This window comes from Meriones unguiculatus, chromosome 11 (genome assembly GCF_030254825.1).
Source record: "Meriones unguiculatus strain TT.TT164.6M chromosome 11, Bangor_MerUng_6.1, whole genome shotgun sequence".
Taxonomy (NCBI): domain Eukaryota; kingdom Metazoa; phylum Chordata; class Mammalia; order Rodentia; family Muridae; genus Meriones; species Meriones unguiculatus.
In genome coordinates this window covers 44,890,629-44,910,991 of record NC_083359.1, presented here as the reverse complement: position 1 = coordinate 44,910,991, position 20,363 = coordinate 44,890,629, and the positions used below count along the sequence as shown (strand labels likewise).

General features: G+C 39.4%; 1 protein-coding gene across 42 annotated transcripts in view; it reads right to left on the bottom strand.

The window, feature by feature from the left end:
- Rbfox1 (RNA binding fox-1 homolog 1) overlaps window positions 1–20,363 on the bottom strand; it is a 1,697,412-nt gene that overhangs the window by 23,683 nt on the left and 1,653,366 nt on the right. For all 42 annotated transcript variants that reach the window (XM_060364117.1, XM_060364121.1, XM_060364120.1 and 39 more), the window contains one exon: window positions 9,956–10,020. In XM_060364117.1, the coding sequence (XP_060220100.1) occupies window positions 9,956–10,020 (65 nt within the window). The remainder of the gene's footprint in view (window positions 1–9,955; window positions 10,021–20,363) is intronic.

The following is a 20,363-nucleotide window of genomic DNA, read 5'->3' as shown; positions in this document are numbered from 1 at the left end:
GAGTTGCCAGTTTCTCCTAAACATGACTGATTAGACAACTCTGGATGTTGGGTAGTTGTCTCTAAGGGTCTTTCCCTTACCTAGAGGCAGTGTGTATCCTCTCCTGTCATTTCAATCTCTACAACATCTACCATTCCACCCACTTCCAACTACATTACCATTCAGATAAAACAGAACAGGCAGAGAATCTAAAAGGCAGGGCTGTCACTACAAACTGTGTCTCATTAGAAAAGTTATTTTAACTTTCAGAGCTTTAGTTTTGTCACTGGGAAATGGAGCCAGAAATGAAAATATATGTTCCACATAGACTTTGTACAGATTTAATGGAAAATTAAAGCAGTGTGAAAGATACAGTATTCTCTCTGTCACACTCAAAAAGGGCAGTCAGTGGTGATCTGAAGGCTGGATTTGTCCTTGAGTGTCTCTTTTAAGAATCTGAGAGATGACTCCATCTCTGTTGAAGATTATGAGAAGAGAATCTACATTCAAGGAAAAGCATGAATGTGGAGAAAATGTGTTTGTACTCACTAAACACTCATGGAGTTGAGTGACATCACTACTGATGATGATGGCAATGATGATGATACACTGAGTGCTGAACTCAGGCAACAGCTGAAGAGCTTCCATGCAATACCATGTACATTCTCACTGGAAGCCAAGAAGTTAGTGACCACCCATCACTCTCACTTTATAGACACCGCAAGAAGAAGATTGATAGTCTCTCTACCTTGTCCACATTCTCTCGTGGATTAAACAACTGTGTTTATTGTCTGGCATAAACATAAATTTGTGATTAGCTTTTGTATATCAGTGGCAAAGACTGATCAGCACAAGTATACATTAAAGAACATGAACAATAAGTAAAAGATCCTGTTTCACACCGTAACTCAGCTGCATCTTGTTGAGTGTTAGCATGCTTTGGTTATGTGAATTTTGGAGTTGACCAGGAAGAAAAACAACTCACAATTTAAAGAGAGTCAACTTATTGCTGCCATCCTGTCAATCCAGTGCTTACAATGAATCATCTCTAAGCCACCCAATAAATCAGAAATTAAATAACTAATCACATTTCTACCATCTTATTGATTTACAGCATTCATCTCACTCTTAGTTTGATGTGTATGATTTGTCCTCTGAGTAAAGGAGAAAAACTAAGGCTCAGTGACATCAAAAGAAGCCATGTTTTTATATTTGTTTTATATTGATGGCATCTTATTATGCAATGACAAGCTCTTATCATGGAACCACTTTCTCTTCCTATGACCTTGGGGGTTAAATGATAATCATGGCCAGAGATCCATTGAATCAGGTGGTCAAATGCCAAACATTTAAGAGGTTACTGAAGAAGGGAGAGTAGAGAGGAGACAATAGCACCTAGGTGCAACCATAGACTAAGGTAATCAGAGGTGTGGCCCCCTTCTGTCATCTCTGGCTAGAGCATTTCAAGGTAAATTATGAAGATAACTATGGAGAAAGAATATTTGGGTTTAATTGTTCGAATTCCTTGAAATCTTCATCTTTCTAAACATTGTGTATTACTGCATAGCAAAATTAAGCCTAGATGGAAGGCCAGAGAGCTAGCTAATTAAGAGTCTCTTTAGTTCTCACCCACCAACATCCCATCCCCCTGACAGTAAGTGGTTTTCCATTTAACTATTCTGTATGTTAATTAAGTATGAACTTCACTACAGTTTTGAAGAGCATTGAATTCCAGATGAATCCATCACTGTGATCTACACTGGGGAGAAAAATCATCAAGAGCCATTCGTTTCTGTCAGATGACTTTTTTGCATGAAATCACTGCATACAGATATAGAAAAAACTTAGATGCCACATGCCAACAGGAGCAGTTCTGGAAAAGAAGTCAACCTGCACTCTTAGGTGTAGGGTCATAACTTCCTTTTGTTATATTCTTAGAAAGAGTAGGAGAGAGTTTTAATGGAAAAAAATTCTTCTCATCCCTAAAGATAACAGGTTTAGCATATGAACTAGTGTCAGAAAAAGGTAACAGAAAGGAAAAATCACCATCGCGAAGGAAGGAAAGAAAGAAAGAAGGAAAGAAAGAAAGAAAGAAAGAAAGAAAGAAAGAAAGAAAGAAAGAAAGAAAGAAGAAACACCCAAAAGGAAAAAAATGTGGCAGGGAAATTGAGGGTTTTAGATTTATAATTTTAGGTGTGTGCACCTATGTAAGTATGTACATGTGTGCACCAGGGCATAAGTGCACAGACAACGCAGGCTAAAAGCAGGGTAGTCTTAGACCATGTTCCATCTACTGTTGAGTAACGATCTTTCACTGAGGCTGGAGCATGGCATTTCAGCTAGCATGAAATGGAAAGGAAGCCCTAAAGATTTGACTGTTTCCCAGCATAGGGATTATAAGTGCATGTGGCCACATCCTGTTTTCACAGTTTCTGGGAATCTGAACTTGGGTCTTCATGCTTGTGCAGCAGGAACTTTTCCCAGTTTGTGGAGAGACATCTACAAATGTTTCATGAACAAAGATTCGTTTTTGGGTGTGTTTGTTTCTGTTCCTCAGGACAACTGCCATCTACCAAGTTCACTCTTTATTTGCAGTAGAAAGGGCCCACCCAGAGGCTGTGAAGGCTGTGTTCTCACCAAAGTTTTCTAATCTACCTTTAGAAATCCAAGATTTCATAAACTTTCATGGTAGGGCCCTGATGGCAGTACTTAAAAGGTGGATTTCATTTGCTTTTTTGTGGCCCATCAAGTCAATGATCTGCAACCTGAAAAGCACGTAATTAGGCCATGACATGACCAAAGGAGTTGTTATACCTTGTCTTGTCACTTGCAGAAGTGGCTCCCCACATGGCTGTGACAGCCATGGTCTGTTAGGTTTGGAATGTCCTTAATCTCTCCCTGGCTCCTTGTTGGTACAGTCTGTAGATTATTACAGGACTGTTTTTTTTTAACTACCTCAATTACATATTCATTCAACAGTACATAACACTAGAGAAGTTATGGTAGGTTATGTATAAACGATAATTAGTTTTTGAGACAAAACTTGGGTACATTTAAGGTTTGTGTATGGGGGGGCTGGAGTATGTGATTATGTGTGAGTGTTTGTATATTAGTTTATTAGCATATGTGTTTTAGTATGTGTGTTTGTGTATGTGTTTGTGTGTGAATGGTCTCTAAGTTAAATATAAGAGAAAATCAGGAAATAAGTCCTTTTATAACATCAGTATTGCTCCTTGCTGTTCGGAGTTTGACATTCATTGACCTAAATCTGAAGCCCTTTCTGCTTCCTTCTTTACAATTTCAGGATCATCTTAGTTGTTCTTAAATTAAATCAATGACAACTTAAAGGGTATGTTGGGAGAAAATAGAATTAACATAATTGTGTGATTTTGAAGAAGATACAAATCAGAACAATTTTCAAAGAGCAGTACTATCTGCACGTGGTTTATTAAAGAATTTGATTTTGCCGTGGCTTCCTCAGAAATGCATTCCTTTTTAAATATCTTAAAATTATCTGAAACAAATAACATCTGTTTTTAAAATTTTTTTCCTCAAAAGGAATATGTGTCAAGCAAAAAAGTAACTGAATTTGTTTCCAAAAAAAAAAAACTTTTAATGAAAAAGCAAAAAATAAAAATAAAAAGACATAAGAATAAAACAATGTACATTCACAAATCTGTGCTCACATGTATCTATGTATGTACAGGAGCATGCACATGTGTATATGCTTTCAGTATAGAGATTTAATGAAATTCTGAGTAAGGTTTCATCAGTGGGACTGCTGAAGGGATATAGAGACTGGTGGCTCATTCCTGCTACATTCTTATAATAAGGTGAAAAAGCATCTTTTGTTTAAAAAAAAAGTAAGAATTGCTCATCACAATGACAAAAAGGACTTAAAATTAAAACCAAGGAAAACCTCAGTTAGCTGCTGTCGCAGGTTACAGGGGGAAGCCTCACTGCCACTTCTTACCTTCAGTGGCTTTATCTTACTAGGCCATTCCAGATGATGTTCTTGGGTCTGGTGTAAGCCCTCGTGAGCTTCCCAGTCCTCATTGACCTGGGAGCATCGTTTTTGCTTGACATGACCAAGTTCTGTTACACCACTCTATGCTTCCCAATAGTTTCCTTCTCAAAAAGATTGAGAGTGTGAACAGGAAGCCCCCACACAATTGTCAAGGTTTAGCAATTTCCCAAAGCAGAGGACAAAAAGGAAAATTGGCTATAAAACAACAAAAGAAGAAACAAATGTTATCATTCTCTATTGTGGACCATTCCTAGTGGAAAAGCATTGTAGCCCCATGGTGGAGGGAAGCATGGGCAGAACTCATTAGTCCCCAATGAGAAAGTTGATGGTCATGCTCCACTTTCCCAGCTTTGCTGGATCAGGAAGATAGTACGCCTGTGAACTTGAGACATAGCCTCATATCTGTCCCTAAGAACAGGCATGTGCTTGTTTCTGATGTTCAGGAATAGATGAAATTTTTATCACATCTGGTTTGGAACAGAAGCGTATGGCTAGAAAAACAAGTAAAATCCTCAAATTTCAGATGATACAACAATTTTTGTGAAATAATCTTTCCATAATTAAAAAAGCCCTGAAATGGTAAGCTTTTTATCAGTATGCTCACTTACTTTTTATGGTGCCAGAACTAAAGTTTCCATATATATGTGTGTGTGTGTCTCTCTGCCTGTATATGTATTTATATATAATTATATATAATATATAAATTAGAAAAAGATGCTAAGTAAAATGGCTTAATCTTTCTTTCTTTCTTTCTTTCTTTCTTTCTTTCTTTCTTTCTTTCTTTTTGTTTTTAAAGAAGAGTTTCTCTGTGTAGCCTTGACAGTCTTGGAAATTGCTTTGTAGACCAGGCTGGCCTCAAACTCACAGAGATCTGCTTGCCTCTGCCTCTCAAGTGTTGGGACTAAAGGCATGTGCCACCACAGCCTGGCTATGCCTTATCATTTTAAATAAAGCAATTTGCCTATTTACATGATGCAAATTTGGCAATCTTAAATATGAATCCAGAAAATAGCTTCTAAGACAGATTGAGGGGTCATGCTACACAAATGGGAATGGACTCAGGTCCCTCAGCTGCTTCAGTCTTCAGATGAAGGTTTTACCTAAGAATTTAGTTCCCTTCTCTGCATATTTGCTCATGATAAAACATAAAGAGGGAGAAAAGATGGAGAAAAGAAAAAAGATGCCCTTTTCACTTCTCTCTCCTACCTTTCCTGTTTGTCCTTCTTCTCTTTCCTTTCTTCCTGCTTTCTTTTCTTTCCACCCATGCATCTATCATCTATCTCTCTTCACATCCATCAACATATTTACCCATCTACATATCTTTCCATTTCTGCCTCTATCACATATATAATTTTAAATATGATACCAAAGACATGCCTATTACATTTTTAAAAGATGCTAATCTATATCTCTCTTAAATAGACCCTCTGTTCTTCAGCTTGTGAGTCCCTGGTCTGAATGGTGGTTAACACACCCCATGGCTGCCTGAAAAAGCTGTCTTGGCTTTTTTGTTCTGAGATTTCTCTCTAAACTCTCAGAAGTTGCCAATAAGTATGTAAGACGACAAGATTTTGCTTGGGTGCATTTTAGGTTGAGATATATGGGATTGCCAATATTATACTGTCTTTCTTTATCATATAAAAACACTAAAACTATAAGGTCTTAGAAAATGAAGTTTATATTAAAACAAAACCCTGTTGCTTCCATCTTCACTTGGATTAAGGATATCTATGTGCCTGGTTCTGCACTGTTATGTCAATACCACTCTGGAATTTGTAAATCTTTATAGTAAGTAAATGCTTTATAATTTTGGTTGAGTTTTAATAGGCACCTCTTACCCAGAAGGTATCTTTACATAATTGTGACTATTTCATTCTATCCATGTTCCAGAGCACATTTTTCTTGGTTAGTTTAAAGATGTACTAGCAACTCAAAAACCTCATTATAATAAAAATGTAAGAAAATACATTTGAGATAAAACATTTTTATAAAAATCAATGTTAACATAAACATATTTCCTAAAAGTGTCAACTGGTGGACACTACATTTCCAGTGAGCACATCCTTGTTAGCTACACAAAACTTGATAGAAATCTTCCTTCCTATGTCATAGATTGTAGTGCCTCATTTTTCAGTATTATGTACTGCCTTACTTTAAAAAAAATATTGTATTTGTTCGAAAAGAAAATCATGTTTTAATTGATAGAAGAAATGGTCCCTGGTACAACCATATGTATTGTTAAACTTGACAGTAAAATATTTTGTTCTTATTTTTTTTTCCTAATTGGTCTGTGTCTAGCTCCTCTCTTCCCTAACGTGGAGGGACACTTTCATGCACCAATCCTCAGGGAATGTTAGAGTATCAGCAAGCAGGACAAGCATGGCCAGGCTCTATCTTTCTAGGCAGAGTATTTCATCAATGCTCTATACACATCACATATTTCCCCACTACTAGTGGCATCATTCTTTGAACAGGGCATCTTCTCCTCTTCCCACCTCCCAGTCAGACAGCCGAAAGATGCAACAAGGACCAAGCCATAAAACACAAGGAACCAAGAGCCAATCAATAAAGAGAGACCTTCACCCCAGGCTTATTCCAAGCAAGCCATTCACGGAGCTAATGTGATGGACCTGTCCAACCCAGCACGTACCGCAGACACATCAGCAACACCGAGTAGCATGCAATGACCAGATGACCACAGGCCCCACCGCCATGCTCTGATTGGTTCAAGCTCAGAAAACAATCTCCTTGAGAGTCTGGACAGCTGGCATCCATTACACCAAAGCGAGATTAACAAAATAAAGAATTGATCAGGTCAAGTGTTTACCGAATGCTTATAAAATGCCGAGGAAAGTCGTTCACCTATCCTTACTTAGTTCATCAATGAGGCCGTGAGGTTACCTAGTTCAGTTCAGTCTTTGTAGCTTGGGAAAAGCTTGGTGGCAGCAGATGGTCTTTATTCAGTAGGTCAACTCTCAGAGACACTCAGGTTGCTCTGAGATTGTCAGTATGTGATCATTTAACTAGGAAGATGATGGACAGGGAGCTGGAAGGTACCCATTAAAGACCTTTTGGGCAGTGCTGAGGTTACTGTCATTCAATATTTCTCAAGGGGTTCCTGAATCTTTAATGTTATAAGGGTATAATTTGTGTTGAGTAAAGGTAATATCCTCCCAGTTGGCAGGGGTAGGGGAGCACAGCAGACTTGTTTACACTTTGGAGAGGCCTGAAGAGCCAATCGCGGGTAAGGGGTACTACTGTCTTGTTTTTGATGAAACTGACAGCCAAGGATCATTTCTCAAACATTCTCCACTCTGCTGATTTCCCTTCCAAGTCTGAAAGAGTTTCTTTTGGTTTGGAAGTTTTTCTCTTTGTCCTTTTTTTTTTCTGTCTTCCAGAGATGAGGAAGAAAGAGTTTGTTACTACTGATGATGTGATAGTCTAAAAATATAGTGATTTATCATTGCCCTGGATAGATTCTGTATCTTTGGTATAGATTCAAAAGATATTCTGATAACTCCCCATTTTCCCCTGACTGTATTTTAATAAAGCCCTTTCCTTGTCTGCATTGATTAAAAATAAAGGTACCACCATTTAATAATGATAAATCAAACTAGAAATTCTATTTTAGAGATTGTTTTCTGGTAATTTACCTATTACTGAATTTACCTCAATGAATAATTCCATAGGTGACAAGTATTCTGCTCACAACAAAGTTAAATAGAGCCAGTAATCAATTTCCACAGCAACCAAGAATACCTAATGTGCAAATATCTCTAATAAACAGCAAGAGGCCAATTACATGGAAAAGGATATAGTTAGTGGGTTCCTTCAGCTGCAACTATTAAACTAAACTGGGAATTGTCGTTATTAAAGATTTAGTAATCAAAAAATGAGAGTATTTTTTCTTCAGTAGAAAATATCACCAATGAGGAATCTTAATAATATTAAAATTGTGGGTTTTATGCAGATATTTACATATATGGTGTTTCACAATGCAGAGAATTTTAACAGTTTCAGGCAGATGCAAGTGGAGATGATGTGCTTCCTCAGTAACTCTAAGAATAGTATTAAACATTGTTTGTTTTTATCAAGTGCTACATTAGTCTTATTGAAGAAGGCGATTTAAAGTCTATCTTTGTAATTAACCTTTCCTCAACTTGGGGCTAGATGTATTTATTCTTAGGAGAAGCAAGATAAACACTCCAAGAAATAAATCTGTTTAAGATTCTTATAATTATACAGCAGGCTAAAGTTACTGTGATTATAATTACATACAAAGTGGGCGTTTGAGAATTTAGCATCTAGAGATATTTTCATAAAAATAATTAAGGGCTGTAGCCGAGCCACATTACAATTGAGGCTGTGTGGATCTTCAGTATGTGGAATTTAATAACACTTAAGCCTTTTCATTTGTAGAATGATCTCAAGTATTTCAAGATTGTCATCATTTTTATTAGCCTTTTTGACCCTCTCAATTGTCCTAATCCAGTGTCAGAGAATACTGAAGATAATAATTTACATGAAGCATCCTGTGTCTTCGCAACTGGATGATTGGGTAAATGGATAATTCATGTATTTATAAGTGTGTCTGGCCAGTGGCTTGTATTTCTTTGAAGATTCTCTACAATTTGAAAAAAGTGTTATAAGTGCTCATGAGAAAACAGTAATAATTCCTGTGTGTAGTCAGACAGCAAATCACAGCTAATTTATGATGAGTTTGTGCATAAAGCTAAGTATGGCATCTTAAATTCAGGGATTCCTTTTGCTTTACTAAACTGCAGGAGAATTCTGCAGCTGCTGTCTGTTGACAGCTCTTCTTGTGAGAAATGGGGTGAGGTGCAAGAAAAGTGTACCACACCAAACGGAGAGGAATTGCATGGCCACAAGCCAGGCCCGAGCCCAGTGTCTTCTGACAGTTCTCACCCTTGGGCCATGTACCTCACCTGCTCGCTTACCTGTCTGACCCAGCATGCCTCAGCCACACATGCAAATCATTACTGTTATCATTTAATTCATGAAACATATAGTCAAATTAAAATAGTCATCACAAAAATAAGCACCCTCCCAGACATTCATGCATGCAGAGCACCTGAACATTCACATTGATGTCCTCAGAGAACAGAGGCAGAAAATCGCATTCAATATGAAAACACACGCATTTTGTTTTTTGGCTGGTTTACTGTCCCACCTCTCAACAAGGCACCTATACAGAAATAGCTATAACTGTTTTAGAAACCATCACATCAACAAAGCCTGGGGACCAAGGCATTCACACACATTCATCCAGAATTTTGCAGTTCCCAAATACAGGTCTATACATTCAGCTGCCAGTCTCCATGTGAGGTGTGGAGTGCAAATGAAAGTTGGCTTATGTTTGTAAGTTTGGGCACTGGATACTGCCAAGATCAATGAATCTCCTTATGGAAGTCAGATGTACTGCCCATTCCTTTATTTTGAATTCAATGGAGCAGAGGGGAGTTGTTTTTCTGGGTGTCATGTGGGAAAAGAAGTGAACCTTTAGGCTCTCATTTTCTTTCTGTGAGCTAGATGAATTATGACCTTTACATAGAAGGCCATAAGAAGGTTGTACTGCAGTGTGTGTGTGTGTGTGTGTGTGTGTGTGTGCGTGCGCGCGCGTGCGCGCGCACACGCATGCATACAAAGGATACATGGTTATAGAAATAAAGAGACCTGAAAAATAGCTATCCAGGGACAGGGCAGATTTTCTTAGCATTACATCAGACAGGGCAAGGAGTTCCTAATGTGCAAAGCCTAAGCACCATCTTCTCTCCACGTAGCCTGTGCAAGGCTTCACCATGGACCCTAACTTCTAGGGGTTTCTTCCTCAGTAGTCATGCATTTCTTTTCAAGCAGGATCAAATAAGAATGAAGATTTTCTGCCCCCACCAGCTATCATCAAGTCGTCTAGAAAAGGAAGCCCCTTACCTGTCACTGTAGGCAGCGGCAGTGGCAGGGGTGGGCTGGGCGTAGCGGTATGCAGCATAACCACCCTAGAATGCAAGGAGAGATGAGGCTTAGGGATGCAGAGTCCAGTTCAGGGTCACCCAGCGGGGAGGAGCCCATACCAGAACAGCAGGTACCCAAGTCCACCCATCCAAGGCTGAGGTTAATGAAAGCTTTAGTATCACAGCAGAAGTAGAAAAACACTGAAGAGAGAGGAGGCTGGACACCCGGCCTGGCTGTCTGTTAGAGGTTAGAGATCCTGCACACATCCTCCGAAGGCAGAACCCTGGGGCCTTTGGAAGGAACACACCTAAGTGTTAATGGTGATGGTCTGGGGTGAGGATTAAATATTCTTTCTACTTTACTGAACTTTCCAGGTTTTCAGAAATGACTGTGCTTTACTATCACCTACCAAATATTAACTTAAATTTTATTAAATGATCTTTGATTAGTTCTTTATAAAAAGTAAATACTCTCCTACCTCATATTGATTTTAGAAGCTAGAGGAGTAAGTTTCTTAGTAATTGTGTGTGTGTATGTGTGTAGTCATTTAATCACTGATGATTTTGTAGAATGCTTTATTAATGTTCCATAATTATTACAAAAGTGAACAATTGTCAAAATTTCTGATTTCTCTGCTGAAAATATCCACTGTTTGAGGTAACATATGTCACACTGCTACAGGTCATACACACATATCACACTGTTACAGGTCACACATACCACACTGCTGCAGATCACATATATCACACTTGTCACACACATTCAGGTGTAGAATGTGGTTTAGAGGAGATGAATATGATAAAGCCTTCCAATTTGTAAATAAAAGCATTAAAAGAAAAAACATCTGGACTGAGGAAAGGGCATGGGAAGAGAAGAAAGTAGGAGGGCTTGAATGGGACAAGAGAGGGGGCTACAGCTGGGATATAAACAGAAAAAATTATAATAAATAAAAGAAAACTAAAAAAATTCTGAGAAGAAAAATAATTAACATTTAGTTCTGTGTACCAGTAATTGCTATTGTTCAATTAAGCAAAGAGGAAGAGCAAATGGGCTTATTGAAAAGAAATTGTGTGCAGTGGAGCATCGATTATCAAACCGAGAAAATAACGGCTTCTTGTTCAACAGACCAGGGCAATATGTCAGCCACCATGGAACGATCTCTGCACAATTAACAAACTGGATCCAGTGTCCAGAGGCAGCAGGGGCTTATTCAGGTTCTAATGAGAATGCGTAGTCCTACAATACTCCAAGGGATGGATTCTCACCTTCTCCGTGAGGAGCTAATTCAGTGCAGAACTCTGTGTCAGAGGGCTGACAAGAGCACAGTGGTAGCAGGAGGGCAAAGTTGACAAGTGTCATACTGTGGACTTACAGGGATGAAACAAGGCTAGAAAGTAACTTTAAACATGTAGGAAACAGCTTTCAATAGTTCCTTCCAATGTTTCCCACTGCAGTCCTCTACCATGTATATCATAGCTCAAAAGAGCCTGCTTTTCTATCAGGAAATTTATTCTTTGGATCAGACTTAGTAAACACACACACACAAGACATCTTGGTGGATAATCGCCAATAATACAGAGCCAGAAGTTTCGATGTCAGCTTTCCTTAAGGAAAAAAAAAATGTGTAATTTAAAACAAAAAAGGTCTTAGCAAGACACCACCTGGTGCTCCAAACACCGTGTTCTCTAATGAGGAATGGGGGAACTCATTAAAGTGCTGAAGAGTCATAAAAACAAAGCAGGTGTCAGACTGGCGCTGAACTCCAGAGGAGGAATGATGGGCCAGGGAGAAATCAGGTCACCAGTTTTCTAGACTTGTTCTTTTAATCTACTTGACTATTTTTCTTGGCTTTCATGATATATCAGAATGATATAAGTATACAAGAATGTGCACTAAATTTAATGAGGTAGGAAGGGGTTAGAATTGGCCAGCCAATGGCTATGAGGCATTAATAACAATTAGATGAAGTGTGTGTGTGTGTAAAGCTATTTGCATAGGTATATTCACTTCCAAGTAAATTCTACATGGTGACATGGAATCTGTTGCCAGCAAGGTCTCCTTTGCAAATCCTTATGGCTCAGATTATATGGCACAGACCCTCAGAAGGGCCTGCCATGAGGGCGAGTAGGAATTAGACAAGTGGGAAACATGTCTGATTGTCTAAGGCAAGCAAAAGTGACTAACGGGAGCTTCACTGACTAAATGCAGCTATGCATACCCACGCTGTCTCTAAGAAAATTTGTTATTGTTTTAAATTTTATTTTTGAGATTATAATTTGATTACACATTTCTCCTTTCCCCTTCATTTCTCCTTTGGAAGGTCAACTACGAAAGCATGGGAATGGTTGCTCTCCAGTGCTTCACCACTGAGAGGAAACCACTGTCTATGCCAAGCAGGTACAAGTGGTCAACTGAGGATAGTTCTGCTACTTGGCATTTTAGCTTTTAACTATTCTCTTTTCTTTTTGAGGCAGGATAAAATACAGCACAGATTAGCCTCAAATTGCTGTAGAGTTAAGAATTGCCTTGAATTTCTAATAATCCAGTCTCCACCCCTTGAGGCCTGGAATCACAGATGTGTTCCAACATGCCTTGTACATGAGGAACTGGAGATACTCGGGGCTTCGTGCATGCTGGGCAAGCACTGGGTGACATCCCCAGCCAATATTATGTTTCAACTTTTATTTGTGTGCATGTGTGTGAATATATGACACATGTGTGGATGTGCTTACAGCGGTCAGAAGAGGACACTGGATACCCTGGGTGTGTAGTTTTAGGTGGTTGGAGGCATCTGCGATCCGGACTGAGAACTAACACTGACCCTCTAGTGAGGCTCATACTCATAGCTTCTACCAAGTGTCCTTCAGGCTCAGTGTCCTAGCCTGCTGATAGCTTTCGAGTAAGTGAGGTGGTATTGACCTTGATAAACAGGTCACGTGGTAATGATAGCAATGTTTGGCCTAAGTCTTGTCCAGCATGGTGGCTGGCTGTCTTAGCAGTTGAACTGTGGGGACTACAATGAATTGAAGTTTCAATTTACTTGTTTTTCATTAATTTGATTTGCTTTTACCTTGTCATTTATATTGTGGTACTATGATCTTGTAAATGTTCATGAAATGCTCTACCATTAAGCTATTTCCTGAGTCTTTCTTTAAACAACAATAACAACAACAGCAACAAAACCTTTTTTACTTTTTATTTTGAGATGGTGTCTTAAAAATATAAAGCTGGCCTTGAGCTGATTCTGTAGGCCAAGCAAGCTTTGAATTTGTGACCTGCTCGTATCCACCTCCCAAACACTAGGGTTACAGTTACACCAGACTCACTAATTAAACCAGTGTGTGTTGCATGTGCGTTTGTGTATGCAGCTGTTAGTGTACATGTGAGTTCATGTGTTTGTAGCCCAGAGGACAACCTCCTCAGGCACTGTTTCCTTCCTTCCTTCCTTCCTTCCTTCCTTCCTTCCTTCCTTCCTTCCTTCCTTCGGTATCTGTTTCTTTCTGTATTTGTTTCTCTCTGTCTCTCTGTCTCCCTCTCTCTCTTTCTGAGATGGGGGGGTCTCAAATTAGTCTACAACTTGGCATGCATGCCCTGCAGATCCTACTGTCTGCCTTTCCAGCTCTGGGATGAGAAAGAGATGCCTCCATGCTTGGATTTAAAAATCAAAAAACAGTTAATTTGATTTTTAGTTAATTTTATTTAAATATAAGCATCTACTGGGCTGGTGGCTATAGTGTTGGTCCCGCAATATGTGATAATGGGGTGAAAAGGATGCGGTGGCTTGATCACGCCACCTCTCTGCACTATACATCATCTTTCCTAGCTCTCTTCTGCATGAAATCCATATTACAGCAACAGTGGGGCTGTGCATTAACACAGTGTATGTGTGCACACTGTAAAATGGTCCACAGATACAAACTGCTTTAATTTGCTTTTCTAAAGGTGATTCAGATGAGCTATATTGCTCTGTGCACTACAGCTTGCTGAGCAGAGCCAGGGCTTCTACATCATTTTGTGCTGATGTCTGAGGAATGAGATCTGTCTTCTGTTTGATGTCAGCAGACCCAGGTCTTATCAAACCTGGTGTGTCCAGACCCAGTGACAAAAATAATGTCATGGAAGAGAAGACTTTTTCCTTCCCCAAAACAAAGGAGAAAAAATATAGCATAGTTTCATTTTTACTACTCATAAAATATTTGTGTGTGTGTGTGCCTGTGTATGTATCTATGTATGCATGTTTTCCTGGAGAATGAAACCAAGCCGTTAAGCACATATAGCAGGTGTTTATCACTGAACTACAACCCAAGCCTTGTATGACTTCGGTTTTGAGATAGGCTCTCATTAAATGGCCCAGGATACTCTTGGCTTACTCTCTAACCAGCCTTGAACTTGTAATCCTCCTGTATCAGCATGTGGGTGCTCAAGTGACAGGCCTGTCCCATTGAGCATCTGTGTTATCATTTTTCACTTTGCATGGCAGTTGTAATTTTAGCTGTAGACAGCATTTTAAGACTCTTTGCCAGTGGTAGATGGATGCGTTGACTTTTCTTTCTTTCTTTTTAAACTTCCTTCAGATTTACTCATTTGTTGTTGTTGTTGTTTTGTTTGTTTGTCTGTTTGTTTTTGCAATGGGAAATAGAGTTAGCAAGTGGAAGGGAAAATGTCTGACTACCTACAGTGAAAGCGAGGAGCGTAATAGGAGATGTTAGCTATGTAGCACCTCATGGACAGAAGCATAAGAGGTTTTTTATTTAAATAATCTTGCGTATTCTAAGAACCTTCCAAGGATTATAGAGAAAAATATATTCTAACAAATCCACACACACACTTTGTGGCCTGTGTGTGTGTGTGTACATAAACATGTGCCATGGCATAGGTATGATGTCACCTTGAGTGTTGGCCCTTGCCTTGCACCTTGTTTCTTATGATGGCCTTGGGGCTTCTTAGAATCCTCACATCTCTGTGTAACAGTGAGGAAACAAACAAGCGGCATTATTTCTAACTTTATCTGGTTTCCTGAGGATTCAGACTTTGGTCCTCATATTTGCACAGGAAGTACTTTATCTACTGAGCCATCTCCCTAGTCCAAAAATTCTTTCTTTCTGATTAATTTATATCAAGTCTAGACACACTTTGATTCTGGACTTTATCATCATCGTCATTGTTATCATTATGTTAATCATTATTTCGGGGTGTATTTGTGTGTGTATGTACATTTAGGGAACTTGTTTATATGTGTGCACGTGTGCACACATACCATAGCATATATGTAGAGGTCAAAGGACAACTTTCAGCAGTCAGAGCTCTCCTTCTCCCTGGGTTTCTCTCCATCAAGCTCAAGGAAACCATCAGACCCTAGCAGTTAACACTTTACCTGCTGAGCCATCTTCTCCATTTTTTATTTTTGGTTGTTTAATTTTTGTAATTCAAGAAATTAAAAGCCACATTAGACCTCTAACATGGCAAATTCATGATCCATCCAAGTCTACAAATAAAATGCTGATGTCTGGAAGAATGTGTCCAAACTCCATTGTGGACATATCAGAAGGTAACAAAGATGAAGTTGCATTAAAACTGGAAAATTCAGTCAAGGCTTCATGGCTCTATGTTAGAGAACATTTGCCCTCCCGAGAATCATCTTGTTAGTCAGGATTTCAGAGCAAACCCACAACCACAGTGGTGAGTGTTTTCCATCAGTCAGGAATTCATACCTGTAGCAATTTATTGCCATACACTGGCTCTTGATACACTACTCTATAAGGAAACAGAGATGTAATGTTTTCAATGCAAATAAAATGAAATAAATGAGAGAAAGTGCACAAGTCAGACAGCAACCCTGGAGCAATTCATTTACAAGTTTGCTTCTCTTAGCTCAGTATTGAGAGCAACCTGCCAAGCCAAAAGGGGCACCAGGCATGGACCCAATCCTAGAGTTGAAAATTCCTACATTGTTGGTTAGGAGGAAGGTGAACATGGAGCTCAAACAGCATGCTCTGCATTCAGGATATAGCGATGCTTGTTTTTAAGAAGACGAAAGGATAACTTCATGGCTTCTCGCCTTTCATTCTGCACCCCTATGGTTTCAGTATTATGAATCTTTCTTATCTCGTGATTGGAATTTTCTGGCTTACCCGAAGACTTGGTTCTGTTGTCACTGACTTGTGTGTGTGTGGGGGGTAATATAACAGTGCAGGGACAACCCAAGCTGATACAGGAACTTTAGCCATTTCTGCTTACACAGCAAAATGGCACCTCAGTGGTCACACAGAGGGCTTTGGTGGTATCTTAAAGAGCCTTGTCTAGTGAATCTGTGGGTGCACATAAGACAGGTACCGGTGGTTCACACATCCGTTAAATGCTTAACTCGGATCTCATCGCAGTAGAGCCCCACAGACTGAGAATAGCTGTGAGATGAAGAGTTGCCCCTGGGGCAGTTTCATCTGAGTCACTGGAGGTGGGAGAGAAATAAGTCTCTGACTTCCATGGCAGATAGCAAAGTGGTTGACTATTTGAAGTCATTTAGGGACCTGGCCCTTTAGCTCTGTATACACATTTTAAAGAGTCACCTGGTTTTCTTTCTTTTTAATTGCATTAAACTTCTCTTCTAAAATTCCACAGCATGGAGCTACACTTACCTATTTTAATTCTTTCTCATCACCTCCTCCTTTCCCTCTCTCCCTCTCTCCTCTTTCTCTCTTCTCTCCCTCCTTCTTACTTTTCTTCCTAATTTTCCTTGTTTGTTTGAATGTTTCAGATATGGATATTGTTGTCTAGTATTCTGTTCATCCCTTTATACATGCCTCTTTTTCGTTATCTTATTTTCTTTCTTTGTGTGTGTGTGTGTGTGTGTGTGTGTGTGTGTGAGAGAGAGAGAGAGAGAGAGAGAGAGAGAGAGAGAGAGAGAGTGTGTGTCTTGGGCAGCTCTGGAGGCCAGAATTCTAATTACCTGGCTTGTGATGGGGATTTCAGAGTCCTGACTCTGATCCTCATGATTGAACAGTAAATGCTCTTAACCACAGAGTCATCTCTTCAGCCACACTCCCTCACAATCTCTACAATATCTTCTCATTCTCTTCCCTTCCTTCCTCTTACTGAATTCAGACTTTTTAAATTAATCTGTTGTCCAATGCTTAGGTGATGAACTCTGTTTTCAGATCATATGGGCTCAAGCCTTGGTGTCAAGGAAGATTTTGGAATAAACTACTGCACCTTTTTAAATTTTTATTTTCTGGAGAAAAGCTTCCTTCTCTGAAGAAAATGAAGGTGGAAAAGTCCCTGTCTTATGAGCTCTGACGAGAAGATGCTGTGGGGTAGACTAGATGCCAAATATTCTTTCACATCTCAGCCTCCTAAATCTTCCTAGTGACTGAGGATGGCCAGTCTTATGCTGAGCCCTACCTGGAACCATTTCAACATAAAGTCTTTGGAAGGAAAGGTTTGGAGTTGAAGGTTAAAGGCTTTCTCTGTGTCCCCCAAAGCTCCAGGCTCATTCCTTCTGTTCCCAAGGTCACTGAGCACAGAGCGAGTACACCTAGTTATTGCAAGTAACTTAAATGAAGAAACAGTTTTGCTGAGACATGGTACAAACCAGAGTCTCTAACAAAAAATAGAGTGAAATGCACTGGAATCTTGAGGTTTATGTGCTGGGGTGAGGCTCAGCACTGTTCTCCCTCTTCAGAGATTAGGGTATTCTTAATAATAATAATAATAATAATAATAATAATAATAATAAACAGGTAATGTTAACACTCTGTGTATTCTTTCCTTCCTCTCCCCTTTTATCCTATTGCCTAATTTAGTACTGTCTTACCCCAGTTTCCACCAAGCATTAGTCACATTTCCATTACTCTACTATAGTTTTTCTCCCTCCCTTTCTCCATTTTCAATCATTGTCCTTGATCAGATGCCATCTTCTTTGACCCTCCCTGAAAATGTCAAACAGCACTTATTTTCTACTCCTTCCTCAGTGTCCAGTTTTGTGCCACCCACAGCTTTACCTGTGAACAAGGGACTCAGCTCTGTAGGTCCAGGGAAGTCTATTTCCACAACTTCCAATTAATATTGTTCTTACTATTATTTCATTATTATCCAATTTGGCATGTTTTTAGTTAAAATGAGTGGGTTGGTTAATTAACTATCAATATGACAGCATCTACCTTTACCTAGGAAATACACTCAGGCTACATCTGGCAGGGAGTTTCTTGACTGGGTTAATTGAAGAGTAAATGGCACCCTTCCATGGGTGGGGTCTTAAACTGAATGAATAAAGAAAGTGGTGTGAGTGCTGGCATTTATCTTTCTCTGCTTCCTGACTGTGGATTGTCATATGACCAGCTGTCTCATGCTCCTGTCACCATGACTTCTGGTCATGGCTGACTGTGCCCTCAAAAATGATCCTAAATTAGTCTCCCTCCCTTAAGTCTATTTTGCTGGGAACTTTGTCACAGCAGTAATAAAATTAACTGATGAGTTTGTTTCAACACTTTTCACTAAGATGCATGTTATCTTCCAGACTGGCATGTTATTTATAAAAATGGAATCCCTTTCTTTTAAAATAGAAGTGTGTATTATAGCCCCTCAGGAGGAGAGCTTTGGGGATAATCCTGCCTACCCCTGTTCTGCACTTCCCCTGTCAATGATCTGTTGCTGGCTGCATGGCACACAAGCTCATCCTGGAGCCTACTTCCTGATCGTCTCCGTTGAAAGGAGGGATGCTTTCCTCACCACAGTTTTTCCTAAGCATGCAGGGAATAATTCATGCCGTTTGCTTCCTTTGAAGTTAGGGCTGCCCATGGTCCCCTGTTCTGTTGTTGAGGCAAAAGGTCCCACACTCTAGTTCACATCTATCTTACAGGAACACACCCCTCAGCAGCACTGTGCTACAGTGGTCCCTGTGAGCCCAGAGGACAAACACAGGGCAACAGATAGTCTAACTTCAGCAGGGTTACCTCATGACATATTTGGAAGAGACACTGAAAAGTCACATTGTTTTCGTGATATGAATAGTTGGAAAATGGTACGGGCAGCTTGAAAAGAGAGCAATTTGCACAACTTAGGCATCAGGCTGTAGAATCTGAAGAATCTCTGATTTTTCCTGCAAGCTTCATACTAATGATTTTAGGAGTTGCCCCACTCAGCACAGGGGACTTGGGTTTCTGGGTTACAGAGGCTTCTAAATGTTCCCTAAGGACACAGGAAGCTTTTCCTCCAGGACTAGTGACTCTCCTAAGTGAACATAAGGAGAGTGGCATACCTGTACCCACTCTCTGAGCCTGCTTTGTTCTCTCTGCCCTGCTCTGGGTATTTCTGTCATAGCCCCTAGTACCCCAGGATACACAGAGTACAGTGCTAGAATTACTCCACTCCTTTCCTATTCTCTGTGTGTGTGTATGTGCTTGTGTATGTATGTACAAATGCACACATATTGTAGATGTGCACATACATGTGCAGAAGCCAGAGGTTGACATCAGGTATCATTTTTGATCAAATCTCTGCCTCACTTTGTGATGTAGGGTCTCACAGAACCTGGAGCTCACCACTTTCTTCATGTTAAAAAAGAATCTACAAGGCCAGGAAAAGATCATCCATTTAAAATACACATGAGAGAGCAGAATTAATGAAGTATTTTACATATGAGAAACTGAGGCACAGAGAGGTTGGTACCCAATAACTGATGGCTAAATTATAATGTTTTTATTTTTAACTAAAAAGTCTCATATTTATTTTTTTCTTGAAAAGATGTTAATGCAGGTAGTTTTATTTCTACTGGATTTTATCTCTTAAGTATACACTTCCATCTCCCAACTTTAAGGACATAATAATAAAGCCCCAATTTCACTAATGTTGGGTTCATTTGCATATTTCTCTCTAGGCTACACAGAGGCAATGGCTATAGACTGACTCTTGAATTCATTTTATACCTAAAAGTAGGACCAGGCTCTGCCCACCTCACACTTGAAATGGCATGAACTGAAATTCTGGAGAAAAGGGCACAGGAGGGGCAGCTTAAGTTTTATAACAGTGAGAAGTCAATTGTTCTCAGGATAAATGAAGAACATGTTCATTCATGCTAGTCTAGCAAGAGGGCAAAAATTGTACTAACCTGATGGTGACAGCAAGTGTCTCAGATGCAATCAGGATGAAACTAAGACCATCACTGATGGAGATTATTACTTTGCTTCAAAACTGTGAGATTCAAAGGGGATAAAATAAACTAACCAGTGTCTCTTATTTTCTAATAAGTAGCATCAGTTTGCAAAGAAATATTATTTGAGGTATTTTTTTTAATCTAGTATGAGAAAAACAAGTATGATTCCCTTTACTTACTTGGGGTCATTAATGATACATCTGTGTGTGTGTGTGTGTGTGTGTGTGTGTGTGTGTGTGT